General features: G+C 32.3%; 1 protein-coding gene across 1 annotated transcript in view; it reads right to left on the bottom strand.

The window, feature by feature from the left end:
* The window catches only part of Lrp1b (LDL receptor related protein 1B), a 1,856,415-nt gene that overhangs the window by 74,004 nt on the left and 1,764,922 nt on the right, over positions 1-17,489 (bottom strand). The window contains exons 81-83 of the mRNA XM_058585368.1: positions 17,293-17,466; positions 14,896-15,021; positions 9,528-9,692 (exon numbers count right to left, since the gene is read on the bottom strand). Coding sequence (XP_058441351.1) covers positions 9,528-9,692; positions 14,896-15,021; positions 17,293-17,466 — 465 coding nt within the window. The remainder of the gene's footprint in view (positions 1-9,527; positions 9,693-14,895; positions 15,022-17,292; positions 17,467-17,489) is intronic.

The raw sequence follows: 17,489 nt of genomic DNA, 5'->3' as shown, positions 1-17,489 counted from the left end.
GATATGGATATATGGTAATGAAAACTGATACTGATTCTCTAGTGTTAAGAAAGGTTTAAGAAATGAGGTGTTTGCTGGGCATGGTGGCCCACACTTGAAATCCCAGTGGCTAAGGAGGCTGAGGCAGGAGATTCTCAAGTTTAAAGCCAGCATCAGCAATTTAGGAGACCCTAAGCAACTTGAGAGGACCTGTCTAATAAATAAAATATAAAAAAGGAGCTTGGGATGAGGCTCAGTTGTTAGGTGCCCCTGGTACCCACCCCACCCCCCAACAAAAGAGTAATGTGGTTTTGTATTTACTGAATATTTCTGTTATATTTAAAATTTACCTCTCTTCTCTCCACTGTCAAATATTCTGATTTTTTTCAGAATCACTGTACTCTTTGACTTCCCCATTAATTGTATAATACATGCTAACTAGAAGTTCTTTCTCTATTTGGCTTCTAGAACACTAACACTGATACTGCTATCTTTTTCTAACACTGCTTATATTATGATTATTTTAATATTTTCTCTTTTCATCTCAAAAACATTCTTCCATATGTATTTCTGGTGATATTAACCAATTATATGGCTTCAACAATTATCTATCTGAATGCTGTCATTTTAATTCCTGTTTGTATCATCCAATGTGAATATCTTTGATAGCTCTGTAGGTACATAACTCTTCCCATGCTCCAAAAGAGAACATTCTTCTTCTCATTAACCCTCATTCTCAGTGACATATATATTTTTTCCCTCTAGTACTATATTTAGTCCATATTCAAAAGTCACACTGGATGTTTCTTTGCAAAATATCTTGCTAAGACATATATATGCTCCCATGATTAATTTCATGTATAAACTTGACTGGGCTGAGGGATTCCCAAAAAGTGATAAAACTTATTTCTTGGTGTGCTTATGGGGATATTTCAGAAAAGATCAGCATTGAAATCAGTAGACTGAGTAAAGATGATTCACATTCAACAGGATTGGTGGGTATCATTTAATTTACTGAAGGCCTACATAGAAAAATAAAGTGGAGGTAGGCAAATTTAAGCTCGGTCATCTATTTCTTCCCTTGGACTTTGGAGCTCTTGGTTTGGGGGCTATTTATTTCCCAGACTTTCAACAGAATTCTTTCTTCCCCTCACTCCTTGCTTAGGCCATTAGCATCGAAACAGAAGTACAGTATTGGCTCCTCTAGTTCTCAGGCCATTAGACTATGACTGAATTACAGCATGAATTTCCTGATTCTTCAATTTTCAGAGGATCATATGATTCATCTATACACATATATGCCAATTCTCATAATAAATCTCCTCTTATCTATCTATGAACTACTAGTTATTTCTCTCTAGATGATCCTCATACATATGCACACCACATGAGGAATTTAATTTCACTTATTTATACTTCTTCTGTTCATAGAAAAATAAAAATTAGATGCATATATGTTTTAAAGTGTTCCAGTAAACAAAATACTACAAATTGAATTAGTATTAAACTGTTGCAATATAACGGGATAAACAACATTAACTAATCTTAAATAAGGTGTAACTAAAATCTCTAGTCACCTATAATTAAAATAAATATAGTTAATGAACATACATTGACACAATTAAATAGTATATTATTTATTTAAAAAAAAAGAAAATGTCCCAGAATCTTGTAGTGTTCTTTAAATCTCACATTTTATGTCCCTTCATAGCTAAAATCATAGTCTCAGTAAAAATGGCTGATTAGAAAATATTTCAGAGATAATATTTAAAGGAAGCAAATAATTTTTTTATATCATGCAAGGTTGTAAATGAACTATTTTTGATAATCAAATTGTATGGCTTTAGACAACTTATGTTTCTTCTCTGCATGTTATTGTATAAGGGGTCACCAGCAGTGCCTACCTTCTGTAGGCAAAACATGTGACACATGCCTGCCACATAGTAAGAACCAATAATTGGCAGCTTCCTCATCAGTGGTATTGATGATATTTTTAGACAAGTTACTAGTACTTAAACTATTTAACCTTAACTGTGTATATGCTTTTGTTAGGAAGCTTCATATGGAATCTCATTGCTTATTTTCCCCCTTGTGAATATAGTATGCCCAAAAGAATAATTAGCCAGTCCACTTATATTGTCTCAATGTAGCATATTTTTAAATATATATAAAATAATACACTCTTTTCTATTATGTAGACAAGTAACTACATGGATATAAAGGTTATCATTCATCTCTGTTAAAAAGCATTAACGTTTTATAGTTTAGTTATAGTGTATCTCTAGATAAATGGCCTGTTTAACTATATGCCACTTTTAGTTCTATAGTCCTAGTCAGCTGCTTCTCTGATGTGGGCAGACAATGTCATCTTGCCAGTTTTCAGTGATACTAGGCAACGTCTTAGAGCACGGACTTTGGAATAACCTAGGCTCTGTTTCTAGTCCATTACCCATTCTAGCTCACATCTGAAAGATACCACAGTGTAAACATCATACAGTCATAAAAATTAAATCATTTACCTAAGAAATTTATCAGAGATCTTCATATTTATTAAGTATTCAGAATATAGCAATCATTATAATAAAGATAAGAGTAATTAGGTTTATAAAATTTCCAAAATATTATACTATGTTGAATATGGCAATAACTGTCAACCTGCTAATAAAATTTTGGAGTGTTCCTACTTAAGTAACGTGTCAATCAATTTAGATACACATTTTTTCAAAAACAATGTTTTCATTTGAATATTATAAAACTGTATTTTGATGATATATTTCAATAACTTTCTGTAATATTAGTGAGTGTCTGTCTTTAAAACCTAGATTTATTTGATAAACTGTTTGTAAGCTGATTATAAAATGCTTCTCTGTGGTATGATTTCATCAATGTTGAATAGCTTAAAGTAAGCAAAATGACCTTCCTGCTCAATATTGGCTTTTTTTCAATATGTATATAGTCCTTGAAAATATGTGCTTGATTGCTATTGGATGCAATTCCATCTAAAGTTCCTGCAAGGTAATGACCACTTATTATTTCTAGATGTATGCTAGGGTCATTATAAATTTACTCTCATTTTTAAGCAAGTTTTCATATTCAGTCACTTGTCCACATGGACCATACCTCTTACCCTGTTTAAACTGGTATTTGTTGAGTCAGTCTGATACTCTTAAGTTTTTGTCCATAGTTATGATATTTGATAATGTTTCCTATATGCAGAACCAATGTTTAGTTCCACTGGTCTGATGAACACACTGAATATATGCAATAGCAGTATATACGTGACATTTAAACTTCAGAACATGTTTATAAATGTTTACATTTAACATCTTTTTTAAAAATACTATCTAAATGTGACATACTTTTTACAACATCTTTAGTATTTGGACAATAGCCACAGCCTCACATATTGTTCCTTTATACAGACAAGAAATAACAAACTGAGAGACAAATCACCACAGCATCATTCAGTTAGTTACAAAATTGCAATCCAAAAGCCTGTCTCCTGTCTTCTTGTCCCAAAGACTACACTCTATAAAATCTGTCTGGACTTCAGACTTAGATTCAAGAGATAAAAGTTCTGAATGTTTTAAAAAATTGCTAGTCTTTTTGATAAGGAGATTTGATATTCTACTTTTCCACTTAATATACTGTTTTTCTGGACTAAAAGTGAGTGCCCATTTATAAATAATTTCAGCAAGTTGACTATAGCTGTCGAGTCGTCTTAAGTATCACAAAGATAACAGAGAACTATTCAACAAAGCCTGACAAAGAAAAGGAAGAATTGTGGGCTTTCTCCGTTTCCCTCCCAGGCAATCCTTAATATATTCTGACATGTTTCAAATTATAGGTCACAATCTATTTATACTTCTGGAAAGTTCATTTTCAACCAGCATTGTGGAAACAACACTGAAGCATTTTTGTCTTTTCTGTGAATATAAGTAAGCTAACTCGAGCCTTCTGACATTAGCTCAGAGAGTCATGAGATTGAATAATTTAGTATTGCTCTCACCATATGGTCCAAAGGAACCAGTAACTGTGAATCATGAAGCCAGCAGCAGAATTAGAGAGAAACTTATTTTCATAGTTTTGTTGTGAGGATTCAAAGAGAGAGAACAGAGATTGTAACCTAGTAAGTAGATACACATACTTTCATGATCCTGACAGTCATAATTATGTTATTTTAATTTCTAATAATTCTTATTGTTATTTTAATTTTTAATAATAAAAGTAATTGAATATTTAGAAAACAGAGATAAAGAAGAGAAGGAACTATTCCTTAGATAAACATTTTATATATGGTTTTTTTTTTTAGAAAAACAACACAACATGAGGATATTATTTTAATTTTGAAATACATATTTTAAAGTTTGAACTTTCATGTATGTTTTCTATTATGCAAGTAAATATCACAGACCTAGTCAATGATAATGAATAAACATTTATTCTTCTCATTGTTCTGGAGGCTCAAGGTCAAAGGGCCACATCCAGTGAGTACCTTCTTGCTGGTGGGACACTGTAGTTCCCAGTATAGGATATCAAATGGCAAGACAGAGCAAACTTGACTTATAATACCTGTTCTCACACTAACTAATCCAATCCTGTGAGACCAACCTTAATCCCATGAGACCTTATCTGGTCTTTGTAGACATAACCCAGTCTCTGGAGAAAGACCTTAATCCCTTTGTGAAGATAGTGTACCATGACCTAATCATCTCCCAAAAGCCATACATTTTGACACCACTGCACTGAATAAGTAGGAGTCAACATGAGCTTTGGGGGGACCAACCACATCCAACCCTAGCACTAGGATACAGATTACCAGAAGTGAAACAACAGACTCTTTTTGAGCAACATCAGGAAAACTAAGAGACTGTAACAAAATCTAGATGATTTCTTTCAGGTAGTGCTAGTGGTTGCAATTCCAAATTATGAATGACCATACTACACTAAAATGAATTGTTCATGGTCCTTGAACTGTTGATGTTTCTAGACCAGTGGAGGAAGTGAAAATACACTCAACCAACATGGAGGTCTGTATAATAATGGCCAGCAATGATTGCCTTTGGTTCTGTCATATGCCCTGCAATTTCTCCAGAACTGTATTCTAATCACATGTTACATGTCACTACCTGGAGGTCCCACCAGCACCTCAGATAAAATCCATTTCATATTTCCCATAAAAACTCTGCTTTTCCTGTGTTTCCTCTCCTGGTAAATGACACTGCTATCCACAGATATAACCAAGCAGGAGATTTAGATTCTCTGCTGTATGCTTTAAACTCTTACCATTCACTCCCAGCCTTTCACCTTTCTTGTACACACTACTTTTAAAGTTTCTTAGTATGCTCAATTCCATAATTTCTCTTAATCTCACTGCCTCCACTTGCAAGAGGGCTACACTTGTTTCTGCATCATAACAGGCCCTAATTGTTTTCCCTCCCTCTAATCTTATCTCACACTCATTCATTCACCATACTGCAGCTGGTATGATATTTCCAAAGTTCAAACCTAATCGTGTTATTATTTCTGCTTAAGGTCTACATTGTCCTCAGGTTAATGTAGTTGGTGAATGTTTGTTTGATTAATTAACTTACCATATTTTATTTTATCAAACTTTCAGAGTAACTTTCATATACGGATTTTTTTCCAATTGGGCTCATACTATTTAGCAGTTTCATATATTGTTCTTCTTGTCTTAAAGTAAATGTAATTTTTTTCTATATTATCAAATATAATTGTGAATGTGCTTATTATTTGTAACAAAATGGTCATCTTTTAGACATGCCATATTTCATATATATTTTAGACATGTCATATTTTACATATTTTAATAGATTTTGAGGATTTATTCCCAATTTTATAATATCACAAATCACACTATTGAATATGCTTACTTCTATATTCTGTGCTTTATTATTATTATTATTATTACATGATCCTTGGGGGATACTTCTAAAAGTGACATTATTTATACAAAGAATATCGAAACATTTTTAAACTCTTACTGAAGTTTTCAAAAATTGCTTGCTACAGGTTTAGATTCTTAACATTTTCCTCTGGTATTAATTTAATAATGCTGGCTCTTTCATGGCTGTGGATTTTCCCTCTAGTTACTGCTTCTCAAATTCCTCCTATTATACTTTATTTTTTACTTGTAAGAATTATATATTCCAATGTCTTTTACTTATTAATTTATATGCTATTATTTTTAAAATTTTAACATTGTTGGTTATTCTCTTGAACTTTAAAGAACTGAGTAGAGCTAAATATTGAGCTTTAGTACTTCCCAAACATAATTAATATTTATGTTAAGGAAACAAGAACGCCAAGTTTAATTTAAAAGAAAAAAATCACTCTCATTTAAATAAAATATGAAAGAGAGGATAGTTTAAATATGTTTACTATGTATTGATACCCAATTAGGTGATTTTGACTTTACATACTAGGCACCTAGGTGACTTGAGAGGCTTCAGTTCATGTTTCATCATAAGTTCCATGATGTTATTGAGTGTCCAAGAGTTATTACTGTAACTTGTCTTTGAGTAAATCTATCCACTGATTTGGGGCAGTTGCCTGGACAGAAAACTCCTGAATGACTAAGAAGGAAAGCTCTCCCCATCTACCCACCTCCTATTATAAAGGCCCCTCCCATCATAGAACAAGATTTTATTCCCACAACAGGGTCCATTTTTATCCTTCTGCTTCATTTCTAGTAATAAACCTTCACTGACAAAGCCCACTGATGTAGAAACAGAGAGCTACACAAAGGGCTTCTCCTGTCTTCCTGTTATATTCATCACTTAAACTATTGCCTAGCGTACACAATTATATTGTCACCTTTGTGGAGTCAGTCCCACTTTTGCGTCTGACTTCCCAAAGTAAGATTTGCCTTTCTCCTCTGCAAAATTCCAAACTTTGGGATTGGAAGTGTTTGGGTTTGTTGTCCCAATTTACAAACACTCTAGTTCCATTACCCTAAATCAACTATATAGGTAACCGTGATTCCTCTTTTTAAAATCATTAAAAGTCTAAATAGCAGGCCTGTAAGAGTAAGGAAAATATCAAACAGGTCGAGTATACCTTAGAGGATAAGTATTCATGAAAGTAAAATTAAATGCAAATATAGATGTTAATTGCATAAATGTGTTAATGATATCCATGATACATAAAACATTCATAAATTATTCAATATTTTCAATAATAGAATGATTGAATAATACTATGCTTTACTCTGACTTCCACTGTTTTTCTCATGGCAAGTTTTATCTTAAATATATCCTCCTATTAACAGGTCATATAAGCGAACTACATGGACCCTTATTCATATAATAAATGTCAAAATATTTCATTTTTAATACTGTTCTACATTAATATAACTCATATGGTCTATTTTTAGTGTTCTTACTCATTCCCACAAGCAAAATTTTAATTATGCCTCTCAGATGTGTGCTTTTAATTAACTGATGGCATATTCTTTGTTCAATTATTATTGTCCTATACAACTGTCATAAACTTATAAATTTTAATTAATGCTGCCCAAACCCAACTTATATAGCGTCCACACAGGAATTTGCCAAAAGGCTTAACCGTAAGTAAACCAACAATGAATAAATCCATGAATTGCCCATTGGGATTTTCTTAACAAATTAACATTTGTGTAGACATAATGAGGTTCTCTGGTCTGTAATACCAAACAATGTTTTTATAAAACTATATTTTTTAAAAGTGAAAAGTGCTTTGTAAATGACTTAATTGGATATCACATTATTAATAATTACTGAATTTTGTAAGACAATATATTACATGGCAATATCTCACATTGAATTCCTATGAGAACTCACTAAACCCTGGTAATCTGCAATGCAATTTTCCTGAACATATCATCTATGGAACTCAATATCTAAATATTTGGATACATAGATAAAGTTGATATGTTACAGATTTTAAGAATGCAGCAAGGTCTGGACAAATGATTTGAACATAAACATGCTATGCCTACATGCAATTCAAGATTCATTAATAAGTCAGCAGATCCAATGCTTTCTAGAGATTCGCTCTTGTGGATTCTTCACAAGTTGAATGGTTAGCCATAGTATGGAACATCAAATGGTTCAGTTGGATTAAATGTTACTAAAGATAATTATAAGTAAATCATCTCACTACAACCCAATGATTTTCATTATCTTAATAAGAAAATTTTGTGACCAATTAAATAATTAAATATCCTAAACAAATCATTTGGCAAGAAATGCTTCTTTCCTAAAGGAAATGATAAGCATATTACTAAAATACAAACACACACACACATTTGTTGAACTTGTATTCTCATTTGCATTTTTGATAAAGGAACCAGTACTATAATTCCTCCTACAGCAGTAGAATGTATTCTATGTATGAAGAAGCTTCCCTTAAGCAGAATGAAGATATGTGCTAAAATTCCTAGTGCCTTTCAATCAAACTATAAATATATTTCCAGAATGCTCTTGAGTACTTAGAATACCTTAATTATTAATTAATCATAAATCAAGAATATTTAAAGACATAAATACCAAACTTTCACTATTAGAATGCAAATCAAAAACAGCTTGGTTTCTCTAAACTCCATTAGAAACTCTTCATGTGACTCTTTCAGATGGCACTATGCTAAATATTTCAAAGAACACCATAAGTAATACAGACAGAAAGAACTCTCACTAAGATATAAATTAACCATGTAGTGAATGTGAAGATCATATAGATTGATTTTCCATTTGACTAACTAAATTTGCATTTATGGTACTAAAATTAAATGTGCATAGATTGCACTTTAATAGTTGCATAATGTCCCTTGCACTGAATATTGGAATTTAAAAATTAGATTTTTATGATGTATTGGGGTTATTTTTTCTCATGGGAATATATTTTGAATTTAACACAAGTCAGTAGGAAAACATATTCAATGTTAACTTATGTGCCATAGAGAATATTTTTATAAAGGGGGTTATTGCATAGATTAATAAATATCTCAATTGATAAGTGAAATATTTATTAATTCACTAACATGTAGTAACTTTATATACTACACTTTGAAATACATTAGTTACAAGATGAGAATCAAGATGATCTTAGATGTGTTTTGGTATAGTTTATTTTCATTTAAATGAACCTAATTTTCAATAAAAATTGAATTTTATTTTTAGGGAAACTGCAACAAAAAAATATGAACTTTGAAGTTAAACATGTAAGACTTGGAAAACTGGCACATTAAAGTCATTCTGGGTCATGGTGAAACTATCTAAAAGCACTGACTGTCATGCAATATACACTCAACATAGTAATTTTCATTATTATAATTAAATTTTGTGACCTGACCATAGAGATACTGAATTAAAAAAAATGTCACTGTTGAAATAAATATTAATTTTAATTTTTGTTAATTTATTGTTAAAATTTACTAATTTTCTCAAGACATCGGGGATTATATCTGCAGTTTTAAGTATTCACTTATATTTTCATAAGGAAGTAAAAATGCAAATGATTTGAAAATACAATGGCACTCAAATGCTTACCTAGAACTGATGGTGTACAAGTTCCCCCATTTTGACAGTAGTTGCTACAGTGATTGATTTCACACCTTTCACCGGAATAACTAGGCCAACAATGACACCTCATATCACCCTTCTCATTCAAAATACATTTCCCTCCATTTTCACAGGTCAATTTGCAGGAATCATCTGGTTGGAAGAAAGATGCAGGTGAGCATTTTGTTCAGGTCACGATTTAGTAAGGATAGTTCAAATAAACAAACTTACTTTAATCCTAGATTCTTATTTTTTTTCATGAAAAAACTAACATAAACATAAATGTTGGGAAAAATTAAATAATAGCTAAAAACAGAGAAATAGATTCTAGTTATTGGACAGTGAATAAAAACCTTAAATTGTTTTTGTTTCAAGCTTCAAGCATTATTAACCAATTCTTAAAATTACCTTGCATTAAATAATGAATCTAACTGAAAGTTTATAAAAGTAATATATTTCACTACCAAGGAGTTTTCTTTTGGATTTGAGAAAACATTATCTATTTCATAGTAGTAATTGATAATAAATCAAGTTGAAATATTTAGGATATATTTTAGCATCTCTATCCACATACATACAAACACACTACCACATCCTATGGTGTATGTGTTTATGTGTCTGTATATACTTTATATTATAGAAATGTTTAAATGAAAAGATACTATTTGATGTCAGTCTTCACTAACAATACAAAATATGCCAAACTAGAAGCCCATTCAGATTTGGTGCAAGATGATGATAAGTCAAAAACAATATTTAGAAATTATGGAACATTTTTTTCCTAAATATTTGGCATAACCTGTCTACTACAAAATAAGATTTTGCCTGAGAATAAGAAATGATCATTTAGGGGTATACAAAAGCATCTTAAACAATATATTAGTATGATTTAAAATAAATATTGATTTATAATCATTTTCCAAGTGACTTTTATGTGTGTGTTGACCTGCCTGTCCTTCATTAGAAATATACTGTATTACTTTGAGCAGGATACAATATTCAATGGAACAAAACTGAAAATATGTTAAAAAGCATTCTGTTTTAGAATATGCCCTTTGCTAAAGCTGTATTTTTTACATGGTAAAATTACATGAAATAAATAAAGCCTTTATTTATCACTCAAAGTACATTGGCCCATGCGTGACATAGGCTTGACTGTACCACTGTAATGATCACAAGAACATCTGGATTAACTTCAATGACTTATTTTCTATATGTGTAAGTATCAGATTGATATTCCAAAATTTTACATTTATAAGAAGGACTTACTCATAAGGCAATGTATATAATATAAAGAAAATAAGAAAAGTGTAATAAAACCTGTCTTTATGGCCTCATTTGGTCACTTTATTAAACATACAAGTTAACCTACCTAAGTCTCATTTACATACATACTATAAAAGGAACTTAGTGACAAAATACAACTTAACTCAGATTTTCTGTTAAGTTGTAAAAATATTAAAATGCCAAAAGTTTGTAAATACTAAGTACCTAAGTATATACCACATACATATAAACACAAAAGACAATTTGACTTCCAGCTCATATCTAGTAGAAAGATGAAAAGCTTAAAGTTGGGTGTAGAGGATGTATTGCTAAACTTCAACAAGCAGGTAAGGCACTTATTTGGCAAAATAAACATGAGACATTTGTCTGAATTGTTTCATGAGTGCCCACCAGGAATGCTGAGTACAGTGCTCAAGGAAAGTAACATCTATGCATGTCAGGAGGTGAGCACCTGAGGAACTGAATGAAACTTTCTGTGCAAGGACCTGGATTAAAGAGTGTGAGGAAAGAAATTAGAAGAGGTAAGTGTCCTTAAAAAGATAAGTAGGAATAACAGAATGTCATTGAATGTTTTATTATTTTTTTTTCATAAAAGTAATGTAGAAAACTTGAAGTAGAAATCTAAGAAGGCTGAGAGTGAATGTAGTGGCAGGTGTTAAACTGAAGGCAGGGAGATCATGAGGACTTCATTTAAATCCTCTAGCTAGGTCACATGATGCCCCCAAATAGAATAATGTGAGGTGAGTAAATGTGGGATTATTCTAACAATAATTCTGAAATGAGCATCACATCAGTAATTTCTGAAGAAAATAAGGGAAAATTAGGATGATTCTTCAGTTTCTGATCAGGACAACAAAATGGGAACATGAGGATAATAGGAAATAGAGAGGTGAGTTAGTTTTTTGTTGCAGGGGAGGTACCAAGGATTGAACTCAGGGGCACTTGGCCACTGAGCTACATCTTCATCCCTGTTTGTTTTTTTGTTTTTTTGATTTAGAGACAAGGTCTCACTGAGTTGCTTAGTGCCTTGCTTTTGCTGAGGTGGGCTATGAACTCTTGATCTTCCTGCGTCAGCCTTCCAAGGCTCTGAGATTACAGGCCTGTGCCACCGTGTCAGGCAAGTTAGTTTTTAACATAAAAAAAATCTTAGATGCCTATGTAAATGCATGTGGCAATCTCCAGAAAATAATTGAATATAGGATGAGATTTTTTAAAAAACAATTTCTAAAATGAAAATGTTTGCTTAATTTAAAACTTTCCAAATATCTTTTCTAAATCATTCAACAAATTATGTTCTAATAGGGCTCTGTGAATAGTGAAGATAAATGTTTAAGGCATTATTATCATATTTAGGATTATTATGGGGAGACTAATTTTCACCTGTAGTTTTTATATGAATATATAGATATTCAAAATCCCTACATATCGATGAATGCATATTGTTATACTATGCCTCATTAGGCAACAGAAATTTTAAAATATAATACTGTTTAATGAAATGGAATTTAGATTGTATCATTTCAAAACTTATAATAATAATTCTTTAATGGAAAAGAGGGCTGCTTTTGTCAATAACTAAATTATCACCAAAAGTCAAGCTCCAATAATTATAATCAACTGTTGGAAAGGGCAGGTGAATACTTCCCAGAGTATGAGTAATATTTGAATTTCAAATTTCTTACATGAAGATTAAAAATATTCAGTGCACTCATAATTTAACAATAGCAACTAGATAAAGTAAAATATTTGTAAAGAGCTATAAAACTTGGCTATATAAAATATTGTTGTCAGGAAAACTGGAATTTATCTACATCAATCAATAATTCTAGAATCCATCTGGTGTGGTGGCATGCAAATTTAGTGCAAGTATTCCTAGCACTCAGAAGCTGAGGCAGGTGGGTCAGTTGAGACCAAGATTTTGAGAGCAGCTTAAGCAACATAGTGAGAAAAGTCCCTCAACTCCAATTTTTTAAAAATACTAATACTAATATAACAGTTCTGAAATCCACATATTTACATTCCTGATTGACGTACTTCAGACCAGTATGAAGGCTTAAATGCATGGAGATCAAATTGAATATTACTTAACATTCATTAGATTTAAGATTTTCTTTTCAATCGTAAGAGTGAGGTTTGAGGAAGTTTCTGGAGTCACACCTTTCAAGTAGAGGTGAAGTAAACATTTCCAAAACTGTTTTAGACTTGCATAAGTGTGTATTTAAACAAGCTTCCTTCTTTCATGCATAAAATAAACATGTCTAGGAATGTATATCTTCTCCTCAGCCCCTTTCTATCTCTCTGTTTTGTGGCTTCTAGAGCTGAGCCAACTTCCTTTGCCACATTCTTCTGCCATGGTGTTCTGTCACATATCAGGACCAAAGTAATGAAGCCACTCAATCATGAACTGAATCTCCTGAAACCATAAACTAAAATAAACCTTTTCTCCTCTAAGTTATTCTTGTCAGATTGTTTGGTCACAGATGACAAAAAAAATTATTAACTAAACTCTCAATGCTTTAATTTTCTTATATAGTAAAATATGAGAAATCACTATATTATCATTGGGTTTTATGAAAACTAAGGGAAATTTTATGTATTATATATAATATATATAAAATGTAATACATATTATATATGTATATATGTTTTGTGACATAAAATTTAGTAAGTATAGATTTTATTTTCTCTTAAAAGCATTTTTCACATTAGGACTAATGTCTTCAATATGAGAGAGCTTATTGTCAGTCTACCTCCATATTTAAGAAATGATGCTTCCTTTGTTTTTATAGCACACAATTTTGTTTTTTATTTTGGTACTTGGGATGAACTATGGGCACTTTACCACTGAGCTACATCCCTGGCTCTTCTAATATTTTATTTTGAGACAAAGTCTTCCTCTTTTGCTGAGGCTGGCCTCAAACTTGTGATTCTCCTGCCTCTGACTCCCAGTTGCTGGCATTACAGTTTGGTACCACCATGCCAAGCCTAGTTTGTTCTTTCTATTATTTTTTCCTATTTAAAACTTTGTATCTATAATGATATTTTAAATTTTATTGTTTTTTTTCAGATAACAAAAAGAAAGATGAAAAAAAAACCCTTCAAATTATTAAAATCCAAGATAGAGAAGGAAATATTACCACAGGCACTACTGAAATCCAGAGGATCATCAGAAACTATTTTGAAAATGTATACTCCAATAAGTTAGAAAATCTTGAAAATATGGACAAATTCCTAAAGACATCTGACCTATCCAAATTGAACCAGGACGATATAGAAAACTTAAACAGATTAATTTCAAGTAATGAAATTGAAGCAGCCATCAAAAGCCTTCCAGCAAATTAAAGCCCAACTCTGCCTGGATTCATAGCCGAGTTCTGCCAAGACCTTTAAGGAAGAACTAATACCAATCCCCCTCAAATTATTCCATGAAATAGAAAAGAAGGGAATTCTGCCAAACTCAATTTTTTGCCATTTATTCCAAACTTTGGCTACTCAAATATAAACTGCATGAGGAGTTTTCTCAGATTTATTTCTAAATTGGTTCTTAGTCTCTAAACCAATGTTATACCTTGATCAGAAGCCCTCCACACATTTGTAAATTAGAGAAGTAATAGTATTTGTTGTAAATCTGATTTTATATGAAAGAAACTGAGATTCAGTTTATAACTTAACCTCTGCTTTCAAAATTATCATTTGCCCATAGGAATGTATTAAAATAAATTTATTGAACAAATAATCAGATTTGGGGTTTGGGTTTAAACCCACAGCAGAAGGGCATCTCCAAAAAATTATCTTCTATAATACAAGAGCTATATAAAAATGTCTTTGATTCTGTAACTTCATAGTTCCTGATTTAGTCAGTGCATTCAAGTGCTCAATGTTTGTGAGCAAATGCAGAATGAATTAATAGGAAGTCTTTGTCAGAAAGAGCAGTTTACACAGACTTCAAGAATCATTGATATCCTGGCAGCTAAATTGATAAAAGAACAGGAAATTATGCTCAGTAATAATTGTAAAAATTTATCACAAGGACTAATTCATTATTTACTAAAAAATGGAGAATACCTACCTAAAAGACTGTCATCGTTGCAGGTTCCATTAATCAAATATTTTCCTTCTGGGCAAACACAGGTGGCCCCAGAAGGATTCAGCAAACAGAGGAATTCACATCCTAAATCCAAGCAAGGATTAGGTACTAATGAAAACAAAACAAAAAAAGCAAAGAAATATGTAAGTATACTTGCAATAGATTTCAAACACATAAAATTCAATAAGGTAAAATGATACATTTGCAATATTAAAAAGAAATTAAATCAATTTTTACTGCACGTATTTCATTTTGATGTTATATTTTTCTTTTATAGAGGAAGAGAAATTACTACCCTTCATTAACAGTATGGTTGCCCAAATCATTCTTTCCAAAAGGAATAAGAATCTATTCAAATCTATACTTTGTCACTCTTTCTTGTGACTAATTGTTTTTTGGCATAAGAGTTCCTCTTAGAACCTGAAGTGCAGTCTAGGGCTGTGTTTTAAAAGTAAAGCCACCTGAAGTTGAAAACGTATTTGAAACATATTTTTCAGGATAATTACCTCAGTGATTTATTTTCCTACTCCCTTCTATAAGGGAAAGCTATAATAATAATAATAAATCATAAACTATAAATCAAATAAAATTACAACTGTTGGAAAGAGTTCTTGGCTATTTTTTAGACTGGAATGTTAATGCTATGGTAATTACTTGGTTATCAGTAACAAGGGTCAAAGTGGCTAATGAACGATGAATTCCTCAGATTGCTTGGTTCATCTAGAGAAGCCTAAAGTCTCCTTCAGTATCTTAGAAAATAAAATAATATATAACTTTTTTTTTTTTTTCTTTGTTGAACTTTTTATTCAAGTAGAATTTGTTTCTTTTTTTTTTTTTTTTTTTTTTAATTTTTTATTGTGGGTTGTTCAAAACATTACAAATTTCTTGACATATCATATTCCACACTTTGATTCTAGTGGGTTATGAACTCCCACCTTCACCCCATACACAGATTGCAGATTCACATCAGTTACACATCCATTGATTTACAAATTGCCATACTAGTGTCTGTTGTGCTCCGCTGCCTTTCCCATCATCCACCCTCCCCCCTCCCCACCTCTCCCCTCCCCTCCCCTCCTCTCTCTCTACCCCCTCCACTGTATAACCCTGAGGGTCTCCTTCCATTACCGTGCAATTTACCTTCTCTCTCCCTTTCCCTCCCACCTCTCAATAGGGAGCCTACATCCTGGGAACAAATCTTTACTCCTCACACTTCAGATAGAGCCCTAATATCCAGAGTATACAAAGAACTCAAAAAATTAGACAATAAGAGAACAAACAACCCAATCAACAAATGGGCCAAGGACCTGAACAGACACTTCACAGAGGAGGACATACAGTCAATCAACAAGTACATGAAAAAATGCTCAACATCTCTAGCTGTCAGAGAAATGCAAATCAAAACCACCCTAAGATACCATCTCACTCCAGTAAGATTGGCAGCCATTAGGAAGTCAAACAACAACAAGTGCTGGCGAGGATGTGGGGAAAAGGGTACACTTGTACATTGCTGGTGGGACTGCAGATTGGTGCAGCCAATTTGGAAAGCAGTATGGAGATTTCTTGGAAAGCTGGGAATGGAGCCACCATTTGACCCAGCTATTCCCCTTCTTGGTCTATTCCCTAAAGACCTAAAAAGAGCATGCTACAGGGACACTGCTACATCGATGTTCATAGCAGCACAGTTCACAATAGCAAGACTGTGGAACCAACCTAGATGCCCTTCAATAGACGAATGGATAAAAAAAAATGTGGCATTTATACACAATGGAGTATTACTCTGCATTAAAAAATGACAAAATCATAGAATTTACAGGGAAATGGATGGCATTAGAGCAGATTATGCTAAGTGAAGCTAGCCAATCCCTAAAAAACAAATGCCAAATGTCTTCTTTGATATAAGGAAAGTAACTAAGATTAACAATATATAACTTTTATAAGAAAATTAATTTTAATTCCAAAATTCTCAGCCAAATGCTGAACATTTTCATACCTGTTAAACCAGAAATAGAAACTTAGGCATTATATGTATATTGGCTTCCCTAATTTAAAAAGTCTGGTGTTACTAACATTAAACTTACTCAATCTACTGGGGTTAAAACTTGAAATAGTTAAGGAATACACACACACACACACACACACACACACACGAGATTGGATTCAAGTACGCTGTACCACTGAGTTACCTCCCCAGACCTTTTCATGTAGTAGCTGAGGCTGGCCTCAAATTTTTGATCCTCCTAGCTCAGCCTCTCAAGTCTCTGGGATTACAGAGATTTACAAGCATGAGACACCATGCCTGGCAAAAGTGTACACTTTTAATAGATAAAAGAAAAACAGTCACAAATGTAGGCAACTTTTTAAAAATATTGTACTTACAATCTAGTTGTTTATAGCGATGAGATATCAAAACACCTTTTGTTTTATCAACATCTAAAGCTAGATACTCTACTGAACCATGTCCAAATTTTTGTACTCGAAATACACCATTTTTCGGTCCTGCTCCATATATATAATCCTCAAAGATATCAATCCTATGTGGATGTAACAATCCTGGAATTTTAAAAAGATAAGAT

The sequence above is a fragment of the Marmota monax genome, unplaced genomic scaffold, assembly GCF_021218885.2.
Source record: "Marmota monax isolate L192 unplaced genomic scaffold, Marmota_monax_Labrador192_F-V1.1 WCK01_AAM20220418_F8-fsc00034, whole genome shotgun sequence".
Lineage (NCBI taxonomy): Eukaryota > Metazoa > Chordata > Mammalia > Rodentia > Sciuridae > Marmota > Marmota monax.
Note: the sequence above shows the minus strand (reverse complement) of the source record. Positions and strands in the feature narration are given on the sequence as shown.